Consider the following 27,730-nt stretch of genomic DNA (forward strand, 5'->3'; position numbering starts at 1 on the left):
AAAATCACACCTACAATGTATGGTGGTGGCACTTGCGCTTTTACATTGAAAAGCTCCCAAGGAGCGGTTTAAGATGCATTGTCAGGGTGGCACCCCAGAGCTCGTGACCCAGGGGGCACAGAGGGCATGTCTCTCATAGGAACAGGTGCGTGGCTCCGTGTGCACCGGGGCGGGGCATCGTGGCAAGCTGGAGAACAGCATGTGGGCCAGTGGACAGCACAAGGTCGACTTCCACAGCTGGGAGCCAAGCCCCAGAGCGGCTCTGCTGGGCCTGGCATCTGGTGAGGGCCCGTTCCTGACTCACAGATGGCACCTGCTGTGGGTCCCCAGATGGCTCTTTAGATTCTTGGGGCTCTTTCAGATGGACCTCTCCCACAGGGCTCCACCTCAAGATCTAAGCACCTTCACTTCGAGGCCAGGGTTAGAACACAAATTCCAAGGACCAAAGCAAGGAGGTGGAACACAGTGCACAATACTCTCAGCAAAAGGAAAATGAACACGCAGGTAGAGTGGACGCACACGCTGACATGCATGTGCATCCTGTGCCTGATGGCATCTGCGGCTTAACCTGTGGTCGTAGGGCGAGGTGACCCCTGGTTCCGCTGCCTCATCCAGAGACACTATGCCCAGATCTGCCTTTTCCCTCTGAGCCTGACAGGCAGGGTAGCCAGCTGTTGCTATGGCGCCATCTCTTGCTGCAGGGCCAGGGCCACGGCAGGTGGCCAGACCCACCAGGTTCACTGGCTCCCATTGGCAAGCAGTCCACCTGGCTAAGCTCTCCCAGCGGAAGGTGAGGGGTCATGGTGGATCCAGCTCCAGACTGGAGATTTGGGGAGCAGACTGCCTCCTGCACGTGCCCTTGCTCTCCTGAAACTGCGGTCTGTGAGCGCGAGGCCTGGTGGGTAGAGCTGGGGAAGCGTGTGAAGGTGGCCCCTATCAGCACAGCCAGGCAGGGACTCCCTGAGCACAGCCCAGCACCCGGCCTGCTCCACGGCAGTCTGCCCACTCCGCCTGACCACCCCCAGGTGACTAAGAGCCGGCCCTGGTGGCGAGTGAGCAGATGTCACCCTGCACCCGCCTGGGGAAGTTCTGCAGGTGTGCTCAGGGAAACCTCACACTCCTCCTGAGCAGCAGGCGGCTCGCACCACCGAGGCTGGGGAGGACGACGCATGGACTGCTGCCTTCTCCACTCGTCTAAAGAGTCAGGACACGCCACCTCAGGTCTTCCTGGGGGAACACGGGCCCTGGACACCTGTCCCACGGCTGGGACTGGTGTTGCACTGGGCGCATCCTGCGGCAGGTTCTGTCTGACACACAGGAGCCTGCTGCACTCTGACAATCGTCACTCGTGTGACCGTGGAGAAACACTTCCGTGGCAGTGCTCCTGCAGGACAAGGGGCCTCCGAGGAGAAGGTGGTAGGTGTGAGAGGAGCAGAGGTGGCAAGAGGGTTGCACCTGTTAAAAACAGAGGGTTGGGATAAAACACGGATGGATGATGCTCGGCGATGTGCACACACGCCCCGCTTGCTGGGAGTGAATCAAGCCGCTCAGCAAGTACTGGCACGGATGATTCCACAGGACCAAGCCTAGGGGCTTCCTCAGGGTGGGCCTCATCCTCACCGACCCCTGAGGTTGATCACCTCCATCCTGACTCCAAAGTGGACATCAGCCAGCACCCACCTTCTGTGCTTCCTGGGCCCTGGAAGACTCCAAGCAGGAGCAAGGCCCTGAGCAACTCGGGAGAAGCAATGCCCTCACCATCACTTGCTGGGTCCAGTGACACCCACGCGCAGAAAAGAGGTCTGCAGCTGCCCAACCCACACTCAGAACAGCAGGTGCTGCCACTCTGCTGCTCCACCTGTGGTCTGTGGCCCTGCCCAAGCTAGATAACAAGGAGGACAGGGCTTTACCTGAGGGAGTGTACAGAGAGAGACTCCGAGAACCCATCCGAGGTTCCCCGGGTGCCGGGGCTCTTGTGCCAGCGCTGTTTGGCAGAAGGCCACTTCCAGAGCTACACTCCTGCCTGCAGCCCTGTGGACAAGCCCTCAGGGTCAGCCGATCCCTGGTAGCTGCTGGTGCAACCCATGGCTCATCCATGGGGTCAGGCAGACGTGCCCTCGGGCAGCGAGGCCCCAGACCTGGGAGCAGGACATGCCTGGCCTTCTGCTCGAGGTGGAATCACAAGTCTGGGCTAAATGCCACTCATCCACTTAGAGCTGAGAGAACTGAGCCCCGAGGCGAGCGGCCCCAGCTCCCAGAGCCAGGGCGGGAGTTAGTCACGCCACGCCTGGAGCACCCAGCGGTTCGCGAAGAGTGACAAGCACCTGCTCTGAGGCTGAGGCCCGTCCGGGGCTTGGTGTCAGACCCCACTGACTCGGTGGTGAGCCCCACCTTCCCCTCTCCTGCTCAGCAAAGGCCAGTGTGCTCCGCGGGGGTCCTGGGGGGTGTGTCAGCCAGCCCAGAAGTCCTAGTCTACTTCCCTTCATGACGATCTCCACACTCTCTGCAGTTGAAACTCTGCCTGCTGCTGATTCAACCACAGTTTGGTTAAATATTGAAGTCTGAGAAATATGAAATCTTGAAATACTATTGCAATTAAAACCTCCATGTACAATTAGGAAGACTGGGTAAACTCAGCAATGTACATTCTAAGAGGAATAATTAATGCCTTTAAGTAATACAGTTTTATAGACCACGGTTAAAAGGAACTGCTAGATGCATTTTAATATTGTGAGCTCTACAAATGGCCACGTTTTATAACTTATGAATCTAATTGGTACCTTGATACTGTTATCCTGTTAGGTTTGAAAAACAGAATGAAAAGGAAAAACCCCGAAATGAAAAAAGAAAATATAATTTGTATTATTCACCTCCAAGGAATGCAATTTACCATGACTTAAAGCAGAATTAAATGATAATTATCTTTTGGCAGTAATATTAATATGTGCAATAAAACAAAAATTATCAAACTCTGAATAAGGCAGAACGGTGTTTCCCCAGAGAGGCCCCTTTAAACTGCAGGACACCAGGACCTCTCCCTGGACACAAAACAGAGTTGTTTTTACAGTTTGGGGAGGAAAGTAGATTGTTCTTCTAAATAGGAGGAGAATTTTGACAGTTGACAAAAATAGGGTCCTTTGTGTTTTCTCCAGCTCGTGTGCAAAATCTTAAAAGACAGTAAATGAAACGGTGGGCAAAGCCAGAGGATTACCAGAGGGAGGCCAGGGCGGGCCTTGCCCAAGGGCCCACAGCAGGAGGCCAAGGACAAGTCTTCTCCCCCAGGAGTCTGCACAGCCTCAGCCCTGGGCTCCACGGGAAGACCAGGCTCCTGCAAGAGCCCTGGAGGGGGCGGAAACAGACGCGTTCCATCGCCAACCTCAGATTTGGAATTAATAACGGACGGAGAGGGCAGCGCCCAGGTTCTGCACTCCCTGTGAAGCTGGCCTGGCTGAGCCCTGGAGGAAACACTGCAGCCACAGGAGAGGCATGCTGGCCACTGGGGGTCCAGGCAGGGGCCAGTGCCCCAGCAGGGCTGCCTTAGGAGAGCGAGCCAAGGTGGAGGTGCTGACCGGGGCGGGGTGGGGTGGGAAGAGCCCCGGGTGGTCCCTGATCTTAGGCCTGCTGGCTCAAGGGCGGCCCCGCCCCCCACAGCTGCTGCCTGCACAGGGAGCCCAGCAGGGAGGGACTCCAAGAAAGAAGCCTGCCTTCTTGGAGGACAGTGGGCCTCCCACTGAGAAACGCAGGCTGCCTCTCCTCTCCTCAGGGCCAAGCAGAGATGGCCCCGGGGCACTGTGACCCCTGTGCTCCACTCTGACCCCAGGAAGGTGGCTCCAGGGGTGACCCAGCCCAAGTCCCACTTGATTCCCTCCTGGTCAGCATCAGACCCCCTGCAATGCTTCAGTGTCCACATGGGGGAGGGGAGAGTGAGACTCCTACTGGAAATAGGTGCCCGAGCAACAGTGGTGAGGTCCCCACCGCCAAGGCCCAGTCCCAGCAGGGCATCTGGTGGCTCACAGCCCCGACTGAATGAGGCCACCAGCTTGACCCCACCCCACTGATTGATGGTTCTTCATGCGACACCTTGACTGAGGTTGTGCATATGATGGCACCATGGCCAGCCACGTGGGCACAGAGGGTGCACTGCCCACCGTCCTGAGGCCTTGGGCCCTGAGTGAACACGCCCAGCTCTTGGACAGCAAAGAAGAATGCAGCTCCAGGCCCTGGGACCTCGCAAGGGCCTCCACCTCCTGGCCTGTGGGACGAGGCCTGTTCTGGGGCTGAGCCCAGTGTCCTCCTCCTCCTCCACACTCCCTGCAGAGGGTCACAGCCCAGCGCAGAATCCCATCATTGGACACAGAATTAAGAAATCTGCATTCTTGGACACTAGAGTAAGAAGAGCATGCTGATCTTGTTCTTAGCATTTGTGAAAATGACAGGACAGCGGTCCAGTCCACGTGTGCCCTGTGGACCACGCCACGAACACAGCCCCAGGACAGCCACTCAGGTCGCTTCCCACTGCAGGGCTTCCTCTCCAAGGCGCCGGACCCCAGCCTTGTGCCAGCCACTTGCCCTCCTGCCTGGGACCCCACCCCCGGTCAGGGCACCCAGAAGGGCTGCCCACTTGGATGCAGAGACCAGGGCCTGGCCCTCTCCTGGCGCTGCAGCAGGACCCTGCAAAGCCTGAAGGCATGGCTCAAGCTTTCTCTAGAGGAAGACTCGGCGCGTGGAGGGCCGCAGACCCCAGCACCCGGCCTGTGACTCCCGCTGCACTCAGTGCATTCTCTGACCGAGGAATGAGACGCTGCGGCTCCTCTTCTAGATCCTGGGTCGGGTGTACGGGAAGTCAGGCTGGGGCTGTGGGAAGCAGTCACTGACACAGGAAAGAGCAACGAGCGGGCTTATACTTGCCGAATAAGCGAGTATACTGACAAAGCCATATAATTAAAAGAATCTTGCAAAATCTACCTGATAGACATTTGTCATAATTTGCGTACCGTTATGAAGAGATTTAGGCTGGATATGGAAAGATGGGTCAAGACAGTAGACATATCAACACCTAGACTTACAGAGATGGGAAAAATGGAGAATGCACTCCCAAGATAGAACTTTTCAGATCTGATCGTTTCTTTAACATATATTGATCATAAAATGAATGTGATGCTTTTCTAACCAAATGAACAGAGAATGTTTTGTGTATAATTATATTGCATTGAATTTCAATCAACATAAATCCAGAAGCAAAGTACAGTGGTACTTAGATTCTCTCCTTACTTCCTCAATTTTTATCTACTTGGTTATATTTCTGTTTCCTCAAGTCTGGTTTAGAAAAAAAAGCAATGGTGCCACCAGAATGTCCCTGGAATGTGTGACGGTAAAACTCTTTATTAGTTTAGTAAATACGTATTTATTGAGTAACTACTATGTGCAAAGCTTCCTAGGCTGAGAGGACTTGGTTAGTTTTGCAAGAACAGCCCCTTGGAAAAGCTACTGCCACTCTGCTCTAGGCCCAGGCTCACGGCACACGCTCACTGCCCATCAAGAGGCCTGGAGCCAGGTGCTGGCACTGCTACCAAAAGATATATCATATTTTATTTCAAACACACAGGGAAAATCCTACATTTTGCCCTCCTACAGGAATATCAGAGGATGACTAAGCAAGACCATTTCTAGTTTGACCTTTTCTACAAAAGAATTTGAAAGAATAAGGACAAACTAAGTATATTTTTAAAAACACAGAGTAATAAGTCACAAATTATTTATTTGGTCAAATAAATGTGCCTATGTCTACCAAAAATGATGATAAGTAAAAGTAGCTTTTAATAACAGAAAATAAATGTGAATATAGGTCTTGTGACATTTGAAGCTTCAATGACAACAGAGGCCATTACAAAAATCCTGATTGTGATACATCATTTCACATCATTTTACGGTTAAAACTAAACAAATTAAATACTGTTTCTAATGTCCCAGAATACCAGCCAGCCTGCATCTGAACAGCTGCCAATAAACACGGATCTGGTCACATCCCTGCAAGCCCCACGTCCACACAACAGCCCACGCCACCTTTCTGTACCCGACTCACACGGGAGAGTGGAATCAGGTTGTGGGGCAGGGAGCTGAGCGGGACGGGAACTTCCTGAAACCCCACTGCATATGGGAGCCTGTGCAGCTTCACGGGCTGGTGGTAACCGCGGCCACGCAGTAGCCCGGAACCCGGCACGCACGAAGGTCAGACAACAGCGCACTTGTTCTTGGGCCTCAGGGAGGCCGGTCCTGCCCACCTGGAAAGGACCTGCCCACAGTTCTGTGTTAGGAGTACGCCCAGGGACGGCGTTCACAAAGACTGCGTGGGACCCCCGAAGCTCAGGACTGCCACGTGCCTCCCTGAGAAGCTCGGGAGCTCACGGCCAAGCTCCTGCCTGCATGTGCTAAGCATCTTCTCCTGGGCCTATTTGTAGGGCTCAGAAGCAATCCAGCAGCTTTGTGGTGACAAAAGTAAACAAAACTCACTTTCTAACGTTTATGAGAGAAGCATGCAAACTAATATTTTTACACAACAGAGAGAACTTATGTCTAATACCATTCCCAAGAAAAAGTCCACACTTTATAAATCTGTTTTAACTTACTGCATTTGTACCTAGGTATCTGGTGGTGAAACTTTTGGATCCCGCATTTCTTCGCCCAGCAGGAAGGTGAGCAGGGTAAGGGCGGCAGTATGTTGGGCGACGCCCTGGGCAGAAGCCAGGTGAAGGGAAGCGCCCGGACCCTGCCACCCAGCCCCTCCAGGTACCTCCTGGGGGTTCCTCAGCAGCTGCAGGTCGACACACGCCCCACACAGGTCTGTGGGGCTCGCAGGGGGCCCGCACCACACCAGAGCAGGACACTCCCAAGTCCTCCTGGGGCTGTGCCTGCAAGTCCTGTACGTGGGTGAGAGCAGAGTCCAGTGGCCCTCAGGGTCCTCGGAAAGCCATTCTGACTTTCCAGTAAGTGCTTATTAAAAATGCCATGGCTGCCTCTGGGGCGATCACCACGCGGTCTCCCCAGGAGGCAGCACAAGAAATCCAACGGGTCACCAGCTCAGCCTCCTCTGCACCAAGCTACTTGAAACCCGAGACTGCTCCCTTCCAAAATGAACTGTGCACCCTCCACTTGAAAAGACAAGAGAACCAGCAGAAAGTCAACAGCAACCGCAGGAAGAAGTAGGTTTCCTGAAACCAGCCAAAGCAGCAATCCCGGAGGAGGCACCCACTGCCTCCGCACACCCCGAGCACTTGATCCCAACAGCCAAGCCTCTGCCATCAGTGTCTTGACATCGACGAGGCCGAAAGCTTATTAGCAAACGTTTCCACTTTCATACATAAATCTTTTGAAGAGTTTGTAAGATGTGATAAAAGACACCCACATCTGGTGGCCAGAACATAGCACCACTTTCAGGACACTATGACCGAGGACAGGACACACAACACGCTGAGCCCTCACTGGTGAAGCTCCTGAGCGAGGCGCCCATTTGCAAGGGACCTCGGCCCACTTTACCTGAGTTCTTATTGGTCTTGTTCTGTCGGCTTTTGACTTGCTCAGTCCAAAGGGTAGGATAACGGGAGGCAATATCTAGTGAAGGAAGCAAAAGATAATTATTCTCATCATGAAAACACAGAGCTCCTCAATTAAAGATTCCAGCAGGTAGCAAAGCAAACAAAAGAAATGGTGTATCAAGTCAGTGCACAGCACACCTTCTAAAGACAACTGTTAAAACAATCAGATGCACTGAACAAAAGGAAATATTATTTATAATATTATTTTAGCACATTTCTTCTTTATGCAAAAGTGTAATTAAAAATAGTTTAAGTCCAGTTTCCTGAGAACTGGGTACTAGAAAACAACTCAATGCATGAAACTGCACTGTGAGGTAAAGATGGTTATCCACCTAACATGCAGGTCTTCCCTAAGTTGAAGGACTCAACACACAATATAATTTTTGTGAAAATCTTTTCAGGAATGCAACATTTTAGTGACACTGTTTAACAAATGCTTTTGAATGTTCATGGTGGAGGTCAGGGCCCCGTGTTGAGAACACAGGCTCTGAAGACCACCTGAGCCAGGACCCACCTGCGCCTTATCACAAGGCACCTCTGAGCTCCACCCTGTGGAACAGGGTCCCGGGTGCAGAGAGCGTGACCCCCAGTGCTCTGTGCACGTCAGATTATTTGCAAAGCAAGGTGCAACTGTATTCCAATATCTGATTTATTTATACCGAGTTCCTTATACTTTTCCTTCAAACCCTGATCCCAATGGACCTGAGAATCTGACCAGTCCAAAACAATTTATTAAAGGTGAAGATAGGAAATCTATCCTTGTCATAACAAAGATGTGAAACATGAGCAAAAAAATGGCATGTGCTTCTGCGTCCTTTTGAAATAGACATTTTATATTCTCCGAATTGTAAAATTTCAACTTATAGATTTGTATTGAAAATTGAATATCTCAGTGTTCTGCTATGTGAAAATACCAGTCAACATTAAAATCACCCGGAAAACAGCAGGTGTCCTCACACAGGTGCAGGTGGCCAAATACCATCCATTCTTGACTTATTTGGTTGTCTGTATTTAGGGTGCACAACATGATATTTTAAGACACACATCGAAATGATTGCAGCAATCAAGCAGGTGACACGCCCTTCTTCACTTAAGTTACATGTGGTCAAAGTACCCCAGTCCACGCCTAGGAAATGCTCAGGCTGACTAGCGACTGTGACCCCATGCTGCACATCAGATGGCTAAGCCTACTCACCCCACGCAGGTGCCGTCAGCATCCTCTGACCTACCCACCCCTCCACCTTCCCTCTCTCTCTCCATGCTGGGCCTTTGCTCTGGGGCTCTTTCTGGATTGCATGTAAGTGAGGTTGTACAAGCTTCTCTTTCTGTTTCTGGCTCATCCCAATCCTCTGAATGGTATGCCAACCAGGATCCTGACTCTCCCCGCCCCCTGGCCTCCCCTCCACAAGCCCAGACCACCGCCTGCGCCTGCGCTCACCTTCTTCATCTCCTTGAGGCTGTGCCTCCAGCGCTGGAGCTGCGGCATCATCTGAATTCAGAACGGAAAAGATTTGCAAGGAGACTACAATTATGAGAGTAAGCTAAGTGAGTGTGCATGCAGGACAGCTCAGGACTCGCATGCAGCCCCCGACCCCACCACCGCCCCTGCAGCCCACGCCAGCCCTGACCAGACCCCACTCGCAGCCTGGGGGGCTGCGACTTAGAAACTCAGCTCAAGTGTAACAACCAGGTCCCAGGCCGGAGAGGCTGGATGTGGTTCTAAGCCAGCGGGCGATGCTGGGCCCAGGACGGATGTGGAAGGGCGGGACGGCACGAGCAGGGGAGTCTAGGTCTGGGAAAGGGCTCGAGTCAGCAGAGTGGTCAACTCAGTCCTCAGGAGTCCGGGAGGAGAGAGGTCTGGGGCCAGGGCGGGCGGCTAGAAGCAGCACTGTGTGCCTGCTGTGCTGAGTGGACAGGCAGCACTTAGGGGGCTGGACTGGACCCCGGCCATCGGTTCTATGCACCTCCACCTCTCCCTCAGCAGAGGGACATGCAGGATGGTGCCGGGCACCACCCAGAAGGCCAGGTCGGGGAGGAGAGGGCTCGGGAGCACGGAGCAGAGCTGGAGAGGCCACCGCTGCCGCACAGAGGGCACTTGCTCAGAGGGCCGTTTTCACTCGGGCACTGATGGGTGCTCCAGCTCCCAGGGAGGGGGAGGCGTAAGAGCCCAGATAAAGCCTGGGCGCTGCAGCCTCTGCTCGTCCTGCTCTGAGGCAGTCCCTCTGGGCAGTGGGGAGGCCCTGGGCCCCAGAATCCCTGGCCCATCTCCACCAGCTCACCCATGCCCCCTGCTAGGCAAGGCAGACCCTGGCCTCCTACCTTCCCTGCTGAGGAATAACAGTGAAGCTTATCATAAGGTATTTTAGGAGGAAAACCAAACAGAAATTTTTAAACATCTTTAACATTGAGCTCTCTTGTTTATGCTCCAAATAAAGACAAAACGTGGCCTCACTTCGCTGCAAAGTCTGCGCCCCACAGTGGTGGTGGTGGTGGCCCAGGGCATTTCCTACTACATGCCATCTTCTCCGGCACGCGGGGTCTAACCAGAATCCTGCTCAAGTCCTCAGCACAGGTGGCTCGAGTCTCGGGCTGGTGGCAGCCGTCAGAGGCACTGCTGTGGTGGTCTAAGCAGATCGCCACCCTGGGCCTCCAGCCGCCCCCGACTCATAAGCTTCCTGCCACCTAAGGGCAGCTGGCTGCCCAGGGGAGGCAGGCGGGGTGGGCGTGGCAGGGGGTGGAGCCCTGGCTCCCACTGGACCCAGGCACCCTCAGCCCCTCCTGCCCTGCCCCTTGAGCAGCTCTGTCCCAGCACAAGCCCTGTGGTGGCCACACACAGCCCCGAGGAGTGAGGCGCCAGTCTCGGGGGGCTGTGTTCTCCATCTCCTTCTGTTAAATGCATGTCGGCAGGTGGGGGGCTTCGGTGCAGGGGCTGTTCTCTCCGTAAGTTCATTTTTGTGCCCACGTGCCAATTCCTCTGTGCTTCCCCACCGCAGGTTCCATGTGCCTCTGTGCATCCTAATGCACAGGATGGAACCCGTGCTTGAGAGTGGGCCCCTCTGTGCCTGCTGCTGTTTGTGTCTAGAACCTTCTATGAGCAGAGCACCGGCCCACCCTTCCCTGGCAGCCGAGCACAACACCTTTGTCTCACAGGTGCAGGTCCAGACGCTTGTTCTAGTGCTCGGCGTCCTTCGTCCTTCTCCCCCACACGTAGCGTGAAGCCAGGACCCACTACTGCCTGTCACTGTGCCAGCTAGGAAATGGGCCCTTTTCCCGCACAGTGAGGCTGTCTCCTCAGGACTGGGGCTGGTTCCCATGCAAGAACCACCCTCCTGATCTTCCCTGAGTGGTCCCTGGACAGCCTGGAGGTGACCACATGCCCGCCTGTGTCTTACAAATGCAAACACCTGACAAGTGGCCCTCCAGGGTGGGACAGTGCCCATCAGAGTTTCGATGTATGGTTCAGGAATGGGGTTGAACAAACAAGGGTCTATTTGTCTTTATATCGCTCTTCTTTGCTATGGGTTCACTGAGCGATTACCCAGATTAGAAAAGAGAAGTCTAAGATCTTTGCCCTAAAGTCTGGTTTGATTTAATCCTGAGAAGAGCATGCTGGAAAGTTTGATATAAGATGAAAGCAGAACGCGTGTTCTGGGAAGGAGGGTGACTTCCCTGGTAGCCACAGAGGCCCCTGCAGCCCACGGGAAGCCGAGCCCAGGCCAAGGGGTGGCTCTTAAGGGAGGTGCCCATCCAGCCCTGCCGAGGAGTGGCGAGTGCTGTGGATGGAGAAGGGATTTCTTGTTCTCACAATTCTCCGTACTCTCCAGGGCCCACAGCAAAGGCTGTGACTGAGGACTCCAGCCGCAGCCCAAGCCTGAACCTGCCCCCTCCCCAGAATGCCTCCCACAGGCCCCCAACAGCAGTCCTGAAGCAGTCAGGGCAGGACCCCCGAGGTGGACCCCAGGGCTGGCCAGGGACCTGTGCCACAGCCACAGGGTGACTGCAACCACAAGGCTGGCCACGTGTCTGTTAAACAAATAAAGAACTGACCACCATTTCCACTCCATTACCGTTACTAATACATGTTTAAGTCTTGACTCAAGAAATTATTTCAAGGCATCAACTGGATTAGATACAAAATATCATGTACTTTGATGTTAAGATAGTTACCTGTTTTCCCTGTGCCTTCCCGTGGGGGTAACTTTTCATTTACAGAACCTAAAAGAGAAAAATAAGTAATAAAATTATTTTTGGTCACCAAATGGTGATCAATCATTTAGATTTGCAGGTATTTTATCATTGACTAGTCCACAGTGCCCTGGAACTTTCTAGGTAAGGTGTGCAAGCTCTCTGGCATGCTGAGGAGCCATAGCCTCCAAAGAGATGGCCTGAAGGCCATGCAGCTGCTGCTCCCGGGTGGGAAGGCATGCAAGGCCGCCAGTCCTACGGACAGCCTCTCTCCCTAGAAGAGACCTTCTGAGCAGGTACCACACCTTGGGCACTAGGCAAGGCAGGCAGGAAAGGAAATGGTTTTTAAAAACAATTAACTGAAGACAAGTAGTTAATTAAACAATTAACTAAGGAGAACTAAAACCCCTGGTGTCAACCTGAATCAGATTTATAGAGAAGAAAATTGAAGAAGTACCTTTATAGAGAGGAATAGAAGATGTGGTACTTTGTCACAAAGAGGTTTGACTCTTAGGTGGTACTGACAGATCTTGTCACAAACACAAGGTGACGAGGTGACTTTTACAATGGATCAAAACTGCCCGAGGTACTTTTCTGTCACTCATCATTATTAAACCTACTCAATGTGATTTTTTTTAAAAATTATTCCATGCAGATTAACTTAGAACTACCATGCTCCTGTGCTAGGTAATTCTCCTCAGCAAAGTCAGCTCAGAACTTGAATGTTATTGTTCTTTTTGCAATTTCCAATGTGACACTGAAATGTAGACCAGCATTTACGTTGAAGACGCACCATGACGTTGCCCGACGTGGTTAACGGGTGCCAGGGAACGCACGAGGTGCCCATCCTGGCTGAGGATGGGAATGGGGATGGTGGGGTGCTGGTCAGCCCCCGCTGCTGGGTCACTGTGGGGCTCTGCCCCCAGGGTCCAGAGGAGACGCCAGCCCGGAGCCTCCTCCCTGGAGACCTGTACCAGCGAGCGCAGCCTGGGAAGGTGATGCCCTCGTGAGCTCCTCACCTGAGACTCACTTGAGACTCAGAGCTGCTCGCGGGGGGCAAGGAGCAGGACGCCAGCTGGTGGTCACCATTTTTAGGCGCTGCCTGTGGCCTCTTCCTTCCCCGCAGCCTGTCTGCCCAGTTAACTGTGGCTGTGCCTCTGGCTGGGCGCACCGGGCTTCCTCGGGGTGAGGCCGCCCCTTGGACTTCCTGGCCGACAGACCAGTGTTGCTGGCCCCTCCAGGAGCCAGCTCTCCACAGAGCCAGGTTTCAAGAGCTTGCTTCTTCCTCACCAGCTCACTCTCATCACTGTCCCGTGACAATGTCCTCCCTTCGACTGGAAATGGTGACATCTTAGTAATGTATCTCAACATAGAGCGCGGGTTTTGATCTTGAGTGAAATATAAACATGCTCAATAAGAAGTACCCATGCCCACGGGAGTGCTTTTCAACCAAATTAAGAATGTTTTCGGTGTTTTAAGGACAGGAGGATACAAAGGACAGGCTGGAAGTCTGACTAGAGGTGGGACAGGCAGCAACGCCTCCTCCACCTCCCCTCGGCACCTCCTCCCGGCCCACAGCACTGCGGCTGGCCTGGCATGTCTCACGTTCAGTCAGCTTTTCAACAAATCCATGCAAAACAATTGTATTTCCTCGTTCGTGTGCAAGAAAGAACTTCACAGCCGAACCAAGTGCCCGTACCTCGCGCCCCTGGTGCACACACTGCACAGCCGAACCGAGTGCCCGGACCTCGCGCCCCTGGTGCACACACTGCACAGCCCAGGACTGGGACGCGGTCCTGGCAGTGCATCTCCTCGGGTCCCCAGCACCTCGGGACCTGCCCTGCAGTGTCCTGGCCACAGGGACTTGGATGTCACTCTGCACACAGCACAACTGTGGTAACTCGCCTGAGTCCACAACCCAAAGAGGGAGCCTCACCCTGGCTGCCCCTCCTGGAGGCAGGATCGGCTGAGCTCCCGGGGCACAGCAGGCACTGTTCCTGGTTGCAGGGGGCCTCACCACCCTGTCGACGGGCAAAGCACCACCCTTGGCAGCTCTGAAACACTGGCCCGAGGTTACCCTCCAGAACTGACTCCATCCACAGAGGCAAGACCCCGCCCAGCCACGCTCCTCAGCCCAGCCAGGGCCGCGGCCGGAGCTCTGCCACTTCTGCACTTCGTCCCACTTCATGACATAGGAAGAGGCGGCTGTCCTGCAATCTGGGCACACGTGTCCAGGGAAAGAAACCACAAAGCAGTGTGAGGACGGCCTCCGGGCCCTGAGCAGGAGTAGCGCGTCTTCGGTCCCGTAGCTCTGAGCACTTGGTGCAAGCCCAGCGGCTCTCAGCAGTAACCAGGGTTGCCATCGGCCCCAGTGAGGGGCCACGTGCGGCTGAGTCGGTGGCCGAAGACTGGCTCCTTCCCTCAGTACTTGACGCATGTTAAGAGTAAAGCCAGGAGAGGGAGATGGTACCGGAGAGTAGGGGTCCAGGGGCCGACCAGGCGGGGAGGCCTCCTCGGCTCCCCCAGCGCTGGGCCGGCCGGTGAGCGGCCCTGCTGTGCTCACGCTCCTCCAGCACCAGGACACACTAGGCTTTGCTCCATGGGCGAGCGAGCAGAGGGGGGCGAGGGTCACCTCTTCCCAGCCGCAGGGCGTGTCTGCTCCCAGCTCTCCTCACGGTGCCAGCCGCTTCCCCTTCTCTTTCTCTAACCAGGACAGCAGGAAGGTGACCAGAGTGTGTGTCAAGACCTAAGAGATGGCCTTGTGGGCAGAGAGGGAGCCCGCCCAGCAGGGCACACCTCGCCAGGCCTGGCTGGGCGGCCTGCACAGACGCCTTCACCCCAGTGTCCTCGCTGCAAATCACAGTTGGAGGAAAAGCCAGGGTCTGCGTAGGTCGCACATGCATCCAGCTGTCCCCGTGTGTCCGACTCGTCAAGGGTGGAGGAGCCTGCCGTCTCCGCTTGGCCGAGCGTGGAAAGCACGGCAGCCATCGCAGGGCCCCAGGGGCCGCTCCACCCGGCCCTCTGTGTGCAGGTGCTTCAGCACTGGCCGGCTCAGTCAGGTTTGGGGAGATGGTGTCCAACAATAATGTCCAGGGAGAGTCCAGCGGCCCAGCTCATGCCGAGGTAGATCTTAGGGCGTGTAGGTCTCTGTCCAAAGCAGCGTGCCTGCCTTGGGCCTCTCAGTGCCGAGACGACCCTCTGATGTGGGTGCCACTGTTATGTCCACTCCACTGAGGAGGGGACCGAGGCCCAGAAGCAACCTGGCTAGTGAGCGGCAGAGCCGGCCCCGGTAGGTTCTCTGCTCTCAGGCGAGAACTTGGTCTGAAGTCAGAGGCCCCCTGAGGAAGACAGGTGGTGAGCAGGCCCAGAGAGGACGGCCAGAGGGGACAGCAGGAAGGAGACCACCGAGGTCTGCGGGGCCCATGGCTGTCCAGGACACAGAGGACGCAGGCCCTGCCTCTGCGCCGTCTGCTGACAACACAGACACAGCTGCCCAGCAGGACCATAGCCTTCAGCAGAGCCCATGTGGGAGGCCTGAGGAAGAGACCGGCCCTCAGGCCTGTCCCCTAGCCCTCAATGCGTAGCTGGACTTCAGCCAGGGGTGGAGAGAAGAGCCAGAAGAACAAGAAATGCAGGGGACAGAGCTGCCCAGCACAGCGCTGGGTGGGGTCACCAGAGCCACTCAGTCCAAGGACGGGAGAAGGGGCCTAGGTCAGTCACGGGAGACGGTGAGCTCAGTGGGAGCCGTCTGGGCTTTGATCTTCTCATAAACACGGCAGCATGCTGCTCGCCTGGTCCACGTCCCAAGGTGCCCGGAGGACTCAGCAATGTTCCCCTCAAAGCTTTTTGGAAACTGGACCCAGCCTGGCTTGTCCCACAGCCCCGTGAAGGCAGGCCTCCTGCTCCCCTGACCAGCCCTGTCTGGCAGGAGGTGGCTCCTGGGCTCTGCTGCTCTGGATGCAGCACTGACCCCTCATCCCCGGCAGACACTGGTGCTGCCGGATGGGTAGAGGGAGGGATTGGCCTGGGAGGGACCCACGCTCCCCGTGCTTCCTGGAGGATGTGCTGCAGGAAGTCAGATCCCGGCAGATGGAAGCGGGGGGTGCACGTCACCGCCATGATCTCAGGCCCCGCGTGCCCTGATGGAAGGATCCAGACCAGGGGAGGGAGGAGAGGAAGCCTGCGCAGCTTCTAGTGCTGAAATGGAGTCGAGGGACGAGACGGGAAGGCACCAATTCACACAGATGTCCAGGTCCATCCCTACTGGGAACTGCAGACTTCACAATGGACAGACGCTCCCAGCAGAGTGGGTCCTGAGATAATGGGAGGTTCCCCGAGTTGACCTGCAGTGTCACTGTGCCACCTGGGACACAAGGACGCATGTCTCAGCCTGGGACACAGGTGGGTCTCTGGCGTTGGGGGCTGATGCCACGTGAGCTGCCCAAGGGAGGCAGACACAGGGACTCCGCACGGAAGCACATGCTCCGGAGCAGGCGGCGGACCCTGCGCTGGCTATGCTCCTCCACGGGGTCGTGTGCCCTGGAGTCTTCTGTGACGCTCACGTGGAGCCACCTTGCATCTACTCTGACAGAGATCTGGAGATCCTCCTGCATGTGCCAGAGCCGTGACCAGCTGGCCCCCAGGGACCAGAGCTCCTGAAGACCCAAGGCAGGGCAGCAGGACAGCGCCAGGACAGCAGCTCTGGACAGGACAGTGAGCACCTAGGCAGACACTCTGCCTCCTGGGCGGCTGCAGCAAAGGGTAGAAGGTTCACCCGACCACGGGCAGCACTGGGCAAGTTCCCAAGGCCCAGCACCACTATGCTGCACGACAGAAACCCACCGAGCCTCCGGGCTTGTCAGGGACTCTGCAGGAGTCAGACCCCGGCCAGTGAGGAGGCCAGAGGCCCACACACACCGTGCCTGCCACCCCTCCTTGCCCTGTGGCCCCTCTTTTCCACCCCGTCCTCGACAGCTCCCCCCATGGGGCAGAAGCCCCAGAGTCAGGGTAGACTCTGCAGATTCTGACCCAGAAGGAGCTGCTGACCTGTTCTCAAGCCTGGGGAGATTGTACCTGAGCCTGCCCTGGCCAGCAGTCAGTGCCCTGCAGAGGAAGGTGCTGTCTTCCTGGGCTCAGCGTCCACTCTCTCACTCTGAACCCTAGGGAGGGCTTAGCAGAGCATGGTTCATTCTATGTTTTCTGAATGTTGGCGATCTTCAAGGCATAGGGACTAGAAGCATCCATATTGCCTGCTCCAAGGAGGACCAGGCCACACAGCAGGTCAGCTTCACCAGGGTCTATGTGGAGATGCTCAGGGTCAGCAGGCAGCAGGGTCCTGCAGTCCACTGTGACTTCCGGCTGACCCAGGTACCATCAGACAGCAAAGGGGAGCAGAGCAAATTGGTCAGGCATGGAGCTGCTATGGCCACCTGGCTCCCAGCAGGTGGTCAGCTGAAGGAGGGAGAGGCAGTACTGGGTCCTTCACAGGGGCAGCAGGGCTCTGCCAACCCCAGGCCTCCCACAGCTCACCTGTGACACACTGGCCTGGGCAGCTGTGGGGGGCTCTGGCCTCACTGCATGCCCTCTGCAGGAGGTGCTGGGTCTGCAGATGGCACCACGTGGAGACCTGTCCAGAGGCACAACCTGAGTCACAGCCAGGCAGGCCACTGTAAGGAATGTCCAGCTGGGGTGCCGAGGCACACTGAACTCCTGCTAGAGCCAGGGCCAGCGGCTGCCTGTCACATGCAGTAACGAGAGACCCAGCTCCCCTGACGTCTGTCCTCTGTTGTGGGAGTCTCCAGCACAAGCTGCCGGCTCTCTCTCATCGAGGACACGGCTCAGGCTCAGGCCGCTTTTGCCATTTCTGCAGATGCAGAAGCCAAACCCAGTCCAGTCACTCTCCCAGTGAGCCTTGGGACCACAGTGGACATGCAGGGCTGGCCTTTGCTCCAGGGGTCTCTCTTCTTCACTGGCAATTCTGGTTTGGAGTGGTCAGGACTCCTGGCTAGAGGAGCACCAGGCAGTGGGACTGCTGTATACTACGACCCTCTGGGGAGCCCCATGGTACCCAATCTGAGGACTTCCTCCTCTAAGTTGTGAGAGGAGTGCTTGTGTAGCCACGACTGCCCCTTAGGCGAGCTGAACCGTGCCCAGATACCCGCCTGCCCGCCTCGCGCACTCTAGCTTTCCTCTAGTGTCACACTCTTCAAGGCAGAAGGCGCGTGGGGGCAGCAGTCCGCTCATGAGAGGCCATGCACGTCGGGTCCTGGCAAACCCTCCCTGCGCCCGACTTTCGTAGCTGCACACAGGAAAAAAAGATGCTCGTAAAAAAAGCAGCATTTGTTCAAAAAAGAAAAAAACATATAACTTGTTTTCATGTGTACGAAACCTCTAGAGGGACACAGGCTGTTGGTTTAGATGAGAGACGTCCCCGGAAGCTCATGTGTGAGGCAAGGCAAGAGCGCTCAGAGGTGAAACGATCGGCAAGAGCGCCTTACGCCCACTCCAGACGTCGGTCACCTGTGTGGATTAACTGGGTGGTGACCAAGGGCAGGCAGGGTGTGGCTAGAGCACAGGCCCCTGGGACGTGCCTTTGGGGTTGACGTTCTGTCCCTGGTGAGCACAGCGCTGCTTCCTGGCTGCCCTGTCCTGAGCTGCTTTCCTCCTTCACACCTTCCCACCCTGATGTTCTGCCGCACCTCAGGCCCAGAGCTGTGGCGTCTGCAGGTCGTGGACTGAACCTCTGCAACCACGAGCCAAAATGGCCTTTGTCTCTTCTAATTGTTCTCCTCAGGCCTTCTGGCCACAGCCAGGCAGAGCTGACTAAATCATAGACCTCATTCTTCAGATGAGCCAAGTAAACAGGGTCCATTCACTTCTAGAAAACCCTCTCTCTCTTTTAGAAAGTGTTGCTGAATACTAGAAAGTGTGAGGTTGAAGTCATCTGTGGACTGGTATTGTAAGGGACAATTCACGGAGTCCCCTGTTAAATCCATGTGACGTTCAAGTCACAAATCAGACGCTATATCACAGGTACAATGAGGTAGAGTAAGAAAGCAGATAATTAAAAATGCAATTATGAGACATGGAAAAGTACTTCTTCCTGAAAGGAAAATCAGGGATAAAATTAATAAGCATGTTTCTCGGAGGGAAAAATAATAATACCAAAATTCTTTCTGTCAGATAGTGGGATAACTGTAAGCACAGATGTAAAGACCAGGGGACAGAGGCTGGCTGGGAGCAGGATCAGATGAGCCCAGGGGCTGCTCGGCCACAGGGCCCAGGATGTGCAGGAGGCCGGGTCTCTGCTGGTGAGTAGGGTCCTATGACCACAGACCTTAATATTTGCTAAATTTCTTAAAAAAATCAGTATCAATTAAACACCTTCAAAATATGTCCGCAACCAGAACTTCTGCTGCAAATTTTACAAGCCCTTTGCTGGCTTCATCTGATTGCCATTTACCTCGCCATGGACAAAGCGAGTGTACCAGAGTGTCAGAGAAGTGCATGGGATTGCACTGTCCTCTAGAAACATCCCTTCACGGGGTCCCAAAACACAGGTGAAATCCAGATGGACGTTTGCTCCTGAAGTCTGATCGCCAACTTCACAATTTCTAATTCTTCCACTTCCACCTGGGAAGGGTTGGATTTTCAGTGCATTTTCTACTTCTTCAAGTTGTGTTCTTACTTTTCTTTGTTAATATATATTAAATTTTTAATAACTATCTTTTTTAAGGAAGAAAACTGTTAGACCTAGAGAAAAGGCCATTTTGGGGGATAACTGTTGTTTCATTTTGTTTTCTTGGTTGATTTTGGTACCAGGGATTGAACCCAGGGGTAATTAACCACTGAGGCACTTCCCCAGTCCTTTTTAAAATCATTAATATTTTTATTTTATGCTTTACTTTGAGACAGGGTCTCACTCAGTTGCACCCCAATCCTCCTGCCTCAGCCTCTTGAGTGGCTGGGATTACAGGTAGGTGCCACTGCACCTGGCTGAGGGGATGATTTTTTTAAAAAGCAAGTTTTTAGCAAAGTGGTTACAATTTTTCATTTTAGTAATTTTTATAAAGACATATTTGAGAGAGGTCAGAAACCAACTACAGCTTCCTACTGACTTCGGCATTTGGGGATTTAATTGTTCTGGATGTTTCTTCCGTGTCCTGGGCTAGGTGGGGTCCTCCACTGAGTGCCAGAGACACATTAGTGAAAAGCAGGATCCCGACCAGTTGCTCATTAGCAGAACTGCTCAGAGATCACCCGAGCGCTGCTGCAGATGTGGCCTTCTGTCTGTAGGACATCAGCTAGTACTTGAGGCAAAGCAGGGATCATAGCTAAGTCAACATCAGCAACTACTGAAATTAGTCAGTCTAATCCGGGATCCTCTGTCAGTCACAGCTGGCTCTCCCAGACTCGGAAGCAAACATCTTGGGACAAGCAATCAGGCTCTGCAGGAGCAGAGGTGGGCAGTGGGTAAGATGCCAGACCTCATGGGCAGTGCAAATGCTTCAATAATTAAATCAAATGACAAAGTTTGATGTCACAAAACTTGTTAGGGATGAATAATTGGTTTCTTTCCTCAGCTGCGAGAAGGGACGACTCTCACTTTCCATGTGGCTGGGCAGACCCTAGCCAGCACCTGCCCTGGCCCTGGGTGAGGGGATGGGGGTGGCATGCATGGTGGGCACCAGCTGGGCTCTCCCATACCGAGAGCCCACAGACCACCTCAAAGACATGCCTCAGATGAAGTTCTATAGGAAGAGTCCTGGGATGCCATGATATTAAACATTCCTGCATGTTGATTCAGCTTTTCATATCATAAAGCACTTTGCTCTCCAGCCAGGAATAAGCTCTTGGCCAGGGTGCAGAGTTATAGAACAGACGAGATCAAAAACCTGAAGCGATTTCCAGATAGTAGAGAATAGGTTAGGAACAGGAATCCTTCCTTGGAGAAGAAACGTCCTTTTGCTTTTAGGCTTTGTTCCTGTCCCCATCGGTGTTAGTCTTCAAATCTTAGAGAAAGAGACAGACACCCCCAAACTCCATGAGTTCCCAAAGGCCTGGTCCGTGCCCGCCCTCCACCCAGGTTTGCAGAATGGAAGCTTGGAGCTCTCTGTGGGGATGGAGGGATCTCTCCACAGCGCTCTGGGCGTCCCACAGGAGGGGGTGGCAGCAGCCACAGAGCCACTCCCCGACTGTGAAAGGCTGTGACTACCTGGCGGGAGCCCTGTCTTCCAGGGAACCTGTCCCAGTCGGCCACACTTTCAATCCCTCCTTGCTTCTTGCTCGTTAGCATTTCTACACAATAAATACCGCACTTTGAAGCAGAAGGACAGAATACTCTCTTTCCCAATCCATTTCCCAGAACAAGAAAACCAGTGGGATCAGTGAAAGATGGAGGGCTGCTGCCGCCAGATGCTGCTGACAGCTGGCTGGGACAGCGGTGAGAGAGAGCATGCCGCGTGCCAGCCGCGTCGCACCGCAGAGTTCCACCAACTTCGCACACACCCTCAGAACCTAGCGAGGTCCTTCCACGCAGCTCTTAGATGCTCAGACTGCAATACTGCGATCACAGCACAGCTACTCCTGGGCCTTCCCCTCAGTGACGTCAGGCTCCACCCAGGCCACCACATGGGTGACAGTGGCCTTGGTATAAGGGCTCACAGAGGCCACCTTAGCATGGCCTGCTCTGTCCCTCCTTTGGGTTCCTCCAGGAGTTGGTGAAAGAGCTGTTAGATGTCAACGTGAGCTCACCAACACGTTCTCCGGCACTTTTGAGGCCTTCGGTAACCAAACAGCTTGGGAAATACCCATATATTTCAATTCCACGTGACAGGCCACGTGGCTGCTGAGGACCTGCCACGCAGGCTCTGAGGTTCACACTGCTGAACGTGCACCTGGCATGTTCCCAGGAGCCAGGTGCCATCAGGAGCCCCAGCCACGCTCCTGCAGGTGGGACGCTCCCCAAGAGAATGAGCAAGAACAGAGTCCCAGCTAGAAGATGCCTGCCCTTAAGTAGAAAAGAAGTCCACACATAAATTCTAAACGCAAATGTTTCAGTACTTTACAAGAAAAATTGGGGAAAATGTTTTGTGCTTTATTTGATCATATAATGACAGGTTTTGCCTATGCTCATATGTAGAATGTAAGAATTTTGAAGGCTGCATCGTGAGATTTTTTTCATTGAAACTGATGGATTTCCCTGCCAAATTAAACTTGGGTTGCAGACCATTTTCAAGTAAAAATGATCTGAATCATTTATAGCCTCTTTGGTAAAATGAAGGGGAAAAGAACATTTTATAGCTTGATATCTTGCCAGTGTTCTTACTTTTAGGACCTCAAGCCCTGTTATGAGTAATAAAATAACACAAATAAACCCTCTGGAGTTGACCCATGAAGAATGATCCACTTTCTCTTTGAAAACCTATGCACAGAAAACCAGAGATTTTTGCCTTTTTGGCCAAAGAAAGCCCTGGGTCATTTCCACTGGCGACCACGGTCTCTGTGGTGTTTGAAGGCTGGGTGCCCATGTTGGGTCATTTCCACTCGTGACCACGGTCTCTGTGGTGTTTGAAGGCTGGGTGCCCACGTTGGGTCATTTCCACTGGCGACCACAGTCTCTGTGGTGTTTGAAGGCTGGGTGCCCACGTTGGGTCATTTCCACTGGCAACCACGGTCTCTGTGGTGTTTGAAGCCTGGGTGCCCACGTTGGGTCATTTCCACTGGCGACCACGGTCTCTGTGGTGTTTGAAGCCTGGGTGCCCACGTTGGGTCATTTCCACTGGTGACCACAGTCTCTGTGGTGTTTGAAGACTGGGTGCCCACGTTGGGTCATTTCCACTTGTGACCACGGTCTCTGTGGTGTTTGAAGCCTGGGTGCCCACGTTGGTCATTTCCACTGGCGACCACAGTCTCTGTGGTGTTTGAAGCCTGGGTGCCCACGTTGGGTCATTTCCACTTGTGACCACGGTCTCTGTGGTGTTTGAAGCCTGGGTGCCCACGTTGGTCATTTCCACTGGCGACCACGGTCTCTGTGGTGTTTGAAGCCTGGGTGCCCACGTTGGTCATTTCCACTGGCGACCACGGTCTCTGTGGTGTTTGAAGCCTGGGTGCCCACGTTGGCCATTTCCACTGGTGACCATGGTCTCTGTGGTGTTTGAAGGCTGGGGGCCCACTTTGCGGTGCCTGCCGTGGTGCAGGCCCGGGCAGCCTTCCTCGGTGAGCAGCCTTCCTCGGTGGGCAGCCTCTGCCCTGAGCCTGTGCAGGCATCCCAGCTTCTCTCTCCCAAAGACGCCTCGGGTAGCCCGCTCGCCTTCCCACTGTCAGTCAGTGCCCCCAGAATGGACTCACTCTTGAATCCCAAGCAAGTGTAAAGAAGACAGCCAGGAGAGACTGCAAGCCGGTCGCCACAGAGCTCGCAGCCCTATCAGACCTACCTGGGCACCTGGGCGTCTTGTGGGCCACGGCGGTGCCGCTGATGGGCCGTCCGTTGGGTGTGACACACCAACAGTACCCCGTGTAGCTGTGGCACTGGACCTGAGGAGAAAGGACGGCGGTGAGCTCTCCGGGGACACGGGAGCAGAGCCTGTGGCTGAGGGCCCAGCTCCACCTTAGGGCCGTCACCTCAGAGGCCTGAGGAAGCCAGCGCTCTTGAGGTGAGCCCCTGGTGGAGGGCAGGGCGTGTGGACGCGAGAGGGGCCAGCGTGCTGGGCACCTTGTGGTGGCAGACCTAACTGCCCTCACTCTCCAGAAGCAGCCCACACCCTCACCCTGCAATGGGGAAGCTGAGGACGGGCAGTCAGCAGGCGCTCAGATCCCTGCCAGCCCGCCAGAGAGCTGGGGCAGGACGCTCCCCCGGGGGCCTCCTGGGTCTCCACCCCTGCTCAGACCACAGCCAGAGGAGCACCTGCACTGCCCACGCCCGCTCCACGTCTCAGAGGCGAGCCACTGGGTAAGAGGCAGGGAGCCCGCAGTCACCTGAAGGTGGCCCTGCCCTCTGGTTCCACCAGATGGGGCTGGCTCTGTGCTGCGGGGTCTTCTGCCTGTAAAGGAGCAGCATACTGCCACTCGCCACCAGGCCTTCGGCTAAGGAGGCGAGCACAGGTGGACAGCAGCCTGGCTGGGCCGCTTCCAGCCGTGAGCTGCCCGGGCTGTGCTGGAGCTCACTGCTGGCTCTGACACTGTTCCCTGGGCATGCGCCCCGCAGCCTAAGGGCAAGCTGGAGTGGCCCAGCCGGTTCCACGGTCTAAGAGGCTGGTCGACCCTGCCCACGCCAGGTTCTGGGGGCAGCGATGGGGTGGACGGGGAGCAGAGCTGGACACTGCCTGATGGCAGCAGGACGTGTTCACCTGCCTCTGTGCACACAGGCTCCAGGGAAGGGACATCTGAAGTGTGAACGGGCGGCTCACAGGGCACCTCACGCTCCCCCGAGAGCTGCCCGCCCTGCCTGGTGCCCTCCACCCTCCGCCCGGGGACGCCCCCGGCAGGGTGGTGACCTGGCTGTAGGTGCCGTCGTCATTGCACTCCGGAATGAAGACCTGCTGAAGCTCCTTCCGGGCCTGCTCCTGGGTGTACTTCCTTTCGGCCACACACCTGGACACATCTGCAGGAAGGAAGAGGCAGCGCGTCATGCGACAGCAGGGACACTGAGACGCAGACCAGGACAGCGCTGGCAGGGGCTCCCCAGCAGAGGGACGCTCCCACCACGCAGTCCTGCCGTCCCCTCAAAGGCCTGGCAGTGAGAAGAGGGTAGCTGTCCACACTGAGCGAGAAGGACACTGAAGCTGAGCACGGCTTCCCGAGCGTGTCTGTGGGAAGCAGGTGGACCTTGCTTCCTGAAGGTGACCCCACGGGCACAGTCAGGCTCTCCTCAGGCCCGAGAAGACCCAGCTGGCCCTCAGGAGTGCCGGCGCCAGTGGAGGCTGGACGCCTCAAGGGCAGGGGACTTGCACCCAGCGGAGGGCCGGGCCTGCCCCAGCTGAAAGTGCCTTGCAGAGAGCCCCAGTTCATTCTTCCTGTGTCCCCAGGGTCCCAAGGTGCACAGGAAGTTCCTGACTCTTGCAGCTGCACACAGGAACCCAGACAAGCAAGCAGGAAAAGGGGTCACACTGCCCGAAACACCACAATGTGCAGTGCATCGGGGACAGAAGGCACAGTGCTGCCAGCGCTGCGAGGTCGGACTCCCCAGGCCTGGACGGACACACCATCGTCAGGCCCCAGGCAGATGGGACCTGTCTCTGCAGAGGACTGAGGAGGACCGCAATGGAGGGGCAGGTCAGTAGTGCAGGGCGCACGCACTCTCGACGGGGCTTCTCCCCTCGGCTGTGCCATCAGGACGGGGCTCCATCCCGAGGACCCCGGAGAGCACACCACCCACAGTGCAGAGCTCAGGGCGTGGAGTTCAGATGCCAGCAGGGCAGATGGGAGGCTGGGCCGCAGAGCAGCCTGGCTGATCTCCACCCGGGGGAGGCGCGAGGAGCCCTCGCGGCCGCCGGCAGGGAACTGTGGGGAGAATGGCATGCTGCTCACACCAGGCCCCCACCCAGGGCCACCTCCACAAGCACGCCCACACCTGGCTTCCTGGGACCTCGGCCCGACACAGCTCCTGGAGTTAACCCTGAAAGGAATGGCTTCCCAGTGCTCACAGCTGTTCCCGGGCCCCGACGACGCAGCCAGGTCTCTGAAAGATGCCTCTTCACGCAGCCCCACTCTCGCCCTCACATGCTCCTCCCTTGAGCACTGAGTGATTGCAAACTGGCGCAGTCACAGCACCAACCTGGATGCCAGCTGGGGTCCTGCAGGCCTGCAGCAGCTCTGAGCTTCTCCAGGTCTCTGCACCCTCACCTCGGACCCTCTGCACCCCCAGGCTGCACCCAGGGCTACAGGCCTGTCCACCAGAGGAGCACGGCTCGGCCAGCGCTACCTCCCATCTGCCCGCACGCTGGCCTGGTGGTCACCTCGCTGCAACAGGAGGTTCTGTTGGCTAGGAACACTGCCAGCAGCACAGAGCTGCCTCCCTGTCTCGTGAGGCTGCGGCTGACCATCCAAGAGGAAACGCAGCCTGGGTTCCGGCTCGTGGCCTCCAGCAGGGGACAGAGGGGATCCACTTTCCCAGTACCTGAGCTCTCCTGGAGCACGCCAAAACAACACGGCTTTCCTGGCAACTTGAGGCCTCTGGGTTCACACTCGCTACTGGCTAGAGAGTTCTCAAACTTGCAGCCCTGGGGTTCATGAAGACATCGAATCCCAAGCTTGCATCTAGAATACTGCAGACCAGTCAGCCATCGCAGACAACAGCGGCATGGGTCACAGGGTCTGCGTGCACAGCCCCTCCCAGTAAGTCTGCAGTCGCCTGGTGAAGTGGAAGTGTCAGACACAGGCTCCCGCCGGCTCACACCTCACCTGGAGCTCGGCCCAGGTCTTCACTCCGGGCAGTGGGAGCGGAGCCATACAGACCCCACCACGAGGCGCCTCGCTCTCCAGGCAGGGCTCCTCCGTGCTCCGAATGCCACTTGGAACCGTGTTTGCGTCCTGCGCACCTCAGAGCAAAGTCATCAGAGCACACCCGTGAGTCACTCCCACCCCGGCGGCTAGTTCTCCAGTGGCTCTAGAGAAGGTCCAGCGAGCTGGCCTGGGGCTGTGCATTCCTGTCGTTAGGTCTTACTTTTCATACTCCTGTGATTGAGTTGAAGATTAGACTATAGTAATGTGACCTTACTGAGATTTACAGCAGTGACACATAATGATTGTAGATATCTATGCCCCAAACGATGGAGCAGCTGTGTACCTCAGTCAAACCCTTCTCAATGTCAAGAATCGACACACACACAATAATACTGGGTGACTTTCACACACCTCTCTCACTACTGGGTGGATTTTCCAAACAAACACTAATAAAAGAACTATAGAACTAAATAATATGATCAATAATACAGACTTAACAGACATGTATAGAATATTTCATCCATCAACAAATGAATACACTTTTTTCTTAGCAGCACATGGACCCTTCTCTAAAGTAGGCCATATCTTATGCCACTAAGCAACTCTTAGTAAATACAAAAAAAATGAAGATAATACCCTGCATTCTATCAGATCATAATGTACAGAAATCAGAAATCAACAGTAAAATAAGAAATAGAAGCTACTGTATCTAGCATATGGAGGCTAAATAATATACTATTGAATGATGAATGGATAGTAGAAGAAATCAAGGATGAAATGAAAAAATACTCAACAGTAAATAAGAATATCAATACAACATACCACAATTTCTGGGACACTATGAAGGCAGTACTATGAGGAAAGCTAATGGCATTGAGCTCATACATTAAAAGAATAAATGACCTAACATTACAGCTTAAAGTCCTAGAAAAAGAAGAACAAATCAACACCAAAAGTACTAGAAGACAGAAAATAATTAAAATCAGAGCTGAGATCAATGAAATTGAAACAAAAGAAACAATTGAAAAAATTGACAAAACAAAAGTTGATTTTTTGAAAAAAAATCAATAAAATTGATAAACTCCTAGTCACACTAACAAAGAGAAAAAGGGAGAAAACACAAAGTTAAAAAATATGTGATGAAAAAGGGAATATCACAATGAACACAACTGAAATACAGAAGGTAATTAGGAACTATTTTGAAAATTTATACTCCAATAAAATAGAAAATATTAAACATATTGACAAATTTCTAGAGACTGAATCAGGAAGTCATACAAGATTTAAACAGAACAATTTCAAGAAAAGAAATTGAAAAAGCCATTAAAATTCTACTAATGAAGAAAAGCCCAGTATCAGATAGATTCTCAGTCAAGTTCTACAAGACCTTCAAAGAAGAAGGTCAAATTATTCCATAAAATAAAAAAGGAAGGAATCCATTCAAACTCATTCTATGAGGTTAGTATCACCCTGATATCAAAACCAAAGGCACACCAAGGAAAGAAAACTTC

General features: G+C 54.5%; 1 protein-coding gene across 2 annotated transcripts in view; it reads right to left on the reverse strand.

Moving 5' to 3' along the window:
- The window catches only part of Smoc2 (SPARC related modular calcium binding 2), a 164,484-nt gene that overhangs the window by 67,131 nt on the left and 69,623 nt on the right, over positions 1 to 27,730 (reverse strand). Inside the window, exons 3-7 of one of the 2 annotated variants that reach the window (XM_047558715.1) lie at positions 24,272 to 24,378; positions 23,213 to 23,312; positions 11,760 to 11,807; positions 9,031 to 9,114; positions 7,534 to 7,608 (exon numbers count right to left, since the gene is read on the reverse strand). In XM_047558715.1, the coding sequence (XP_047414671.1) occupies positions 7,534 to 7,608; positions 9,031 to 9,114; positions 11,760 to 11,807; positions 23,213 to 23,312; positions 24,272 to 24,378 (414 nt within the window). The remainder of the gene's footprint in view (positions 1 to 7,533; positions 7,609 to 9,030; positions 9,115 to 11,759; positions 11,808 to 23,212; positions 23,313 to 24,271; positions 24,379 to 27,730) is intronic. The other variant, XM_047558717.1, reaches the window with a different exon arrangement.

Source organism: Sciurus carolinensis, chromosome 7 (genome assembly GCF_902686445.1).
Source record: "Sciurus carolinensis chromosome 7, mSciCar1.2, whole genome shotgun sequence".
Lineage (NCBI taxonomy): Eukaryota > Metazoa > Chordata > Mammalia > Rodentia > Sciuridae > Sciurus > Sciurus carolinensis.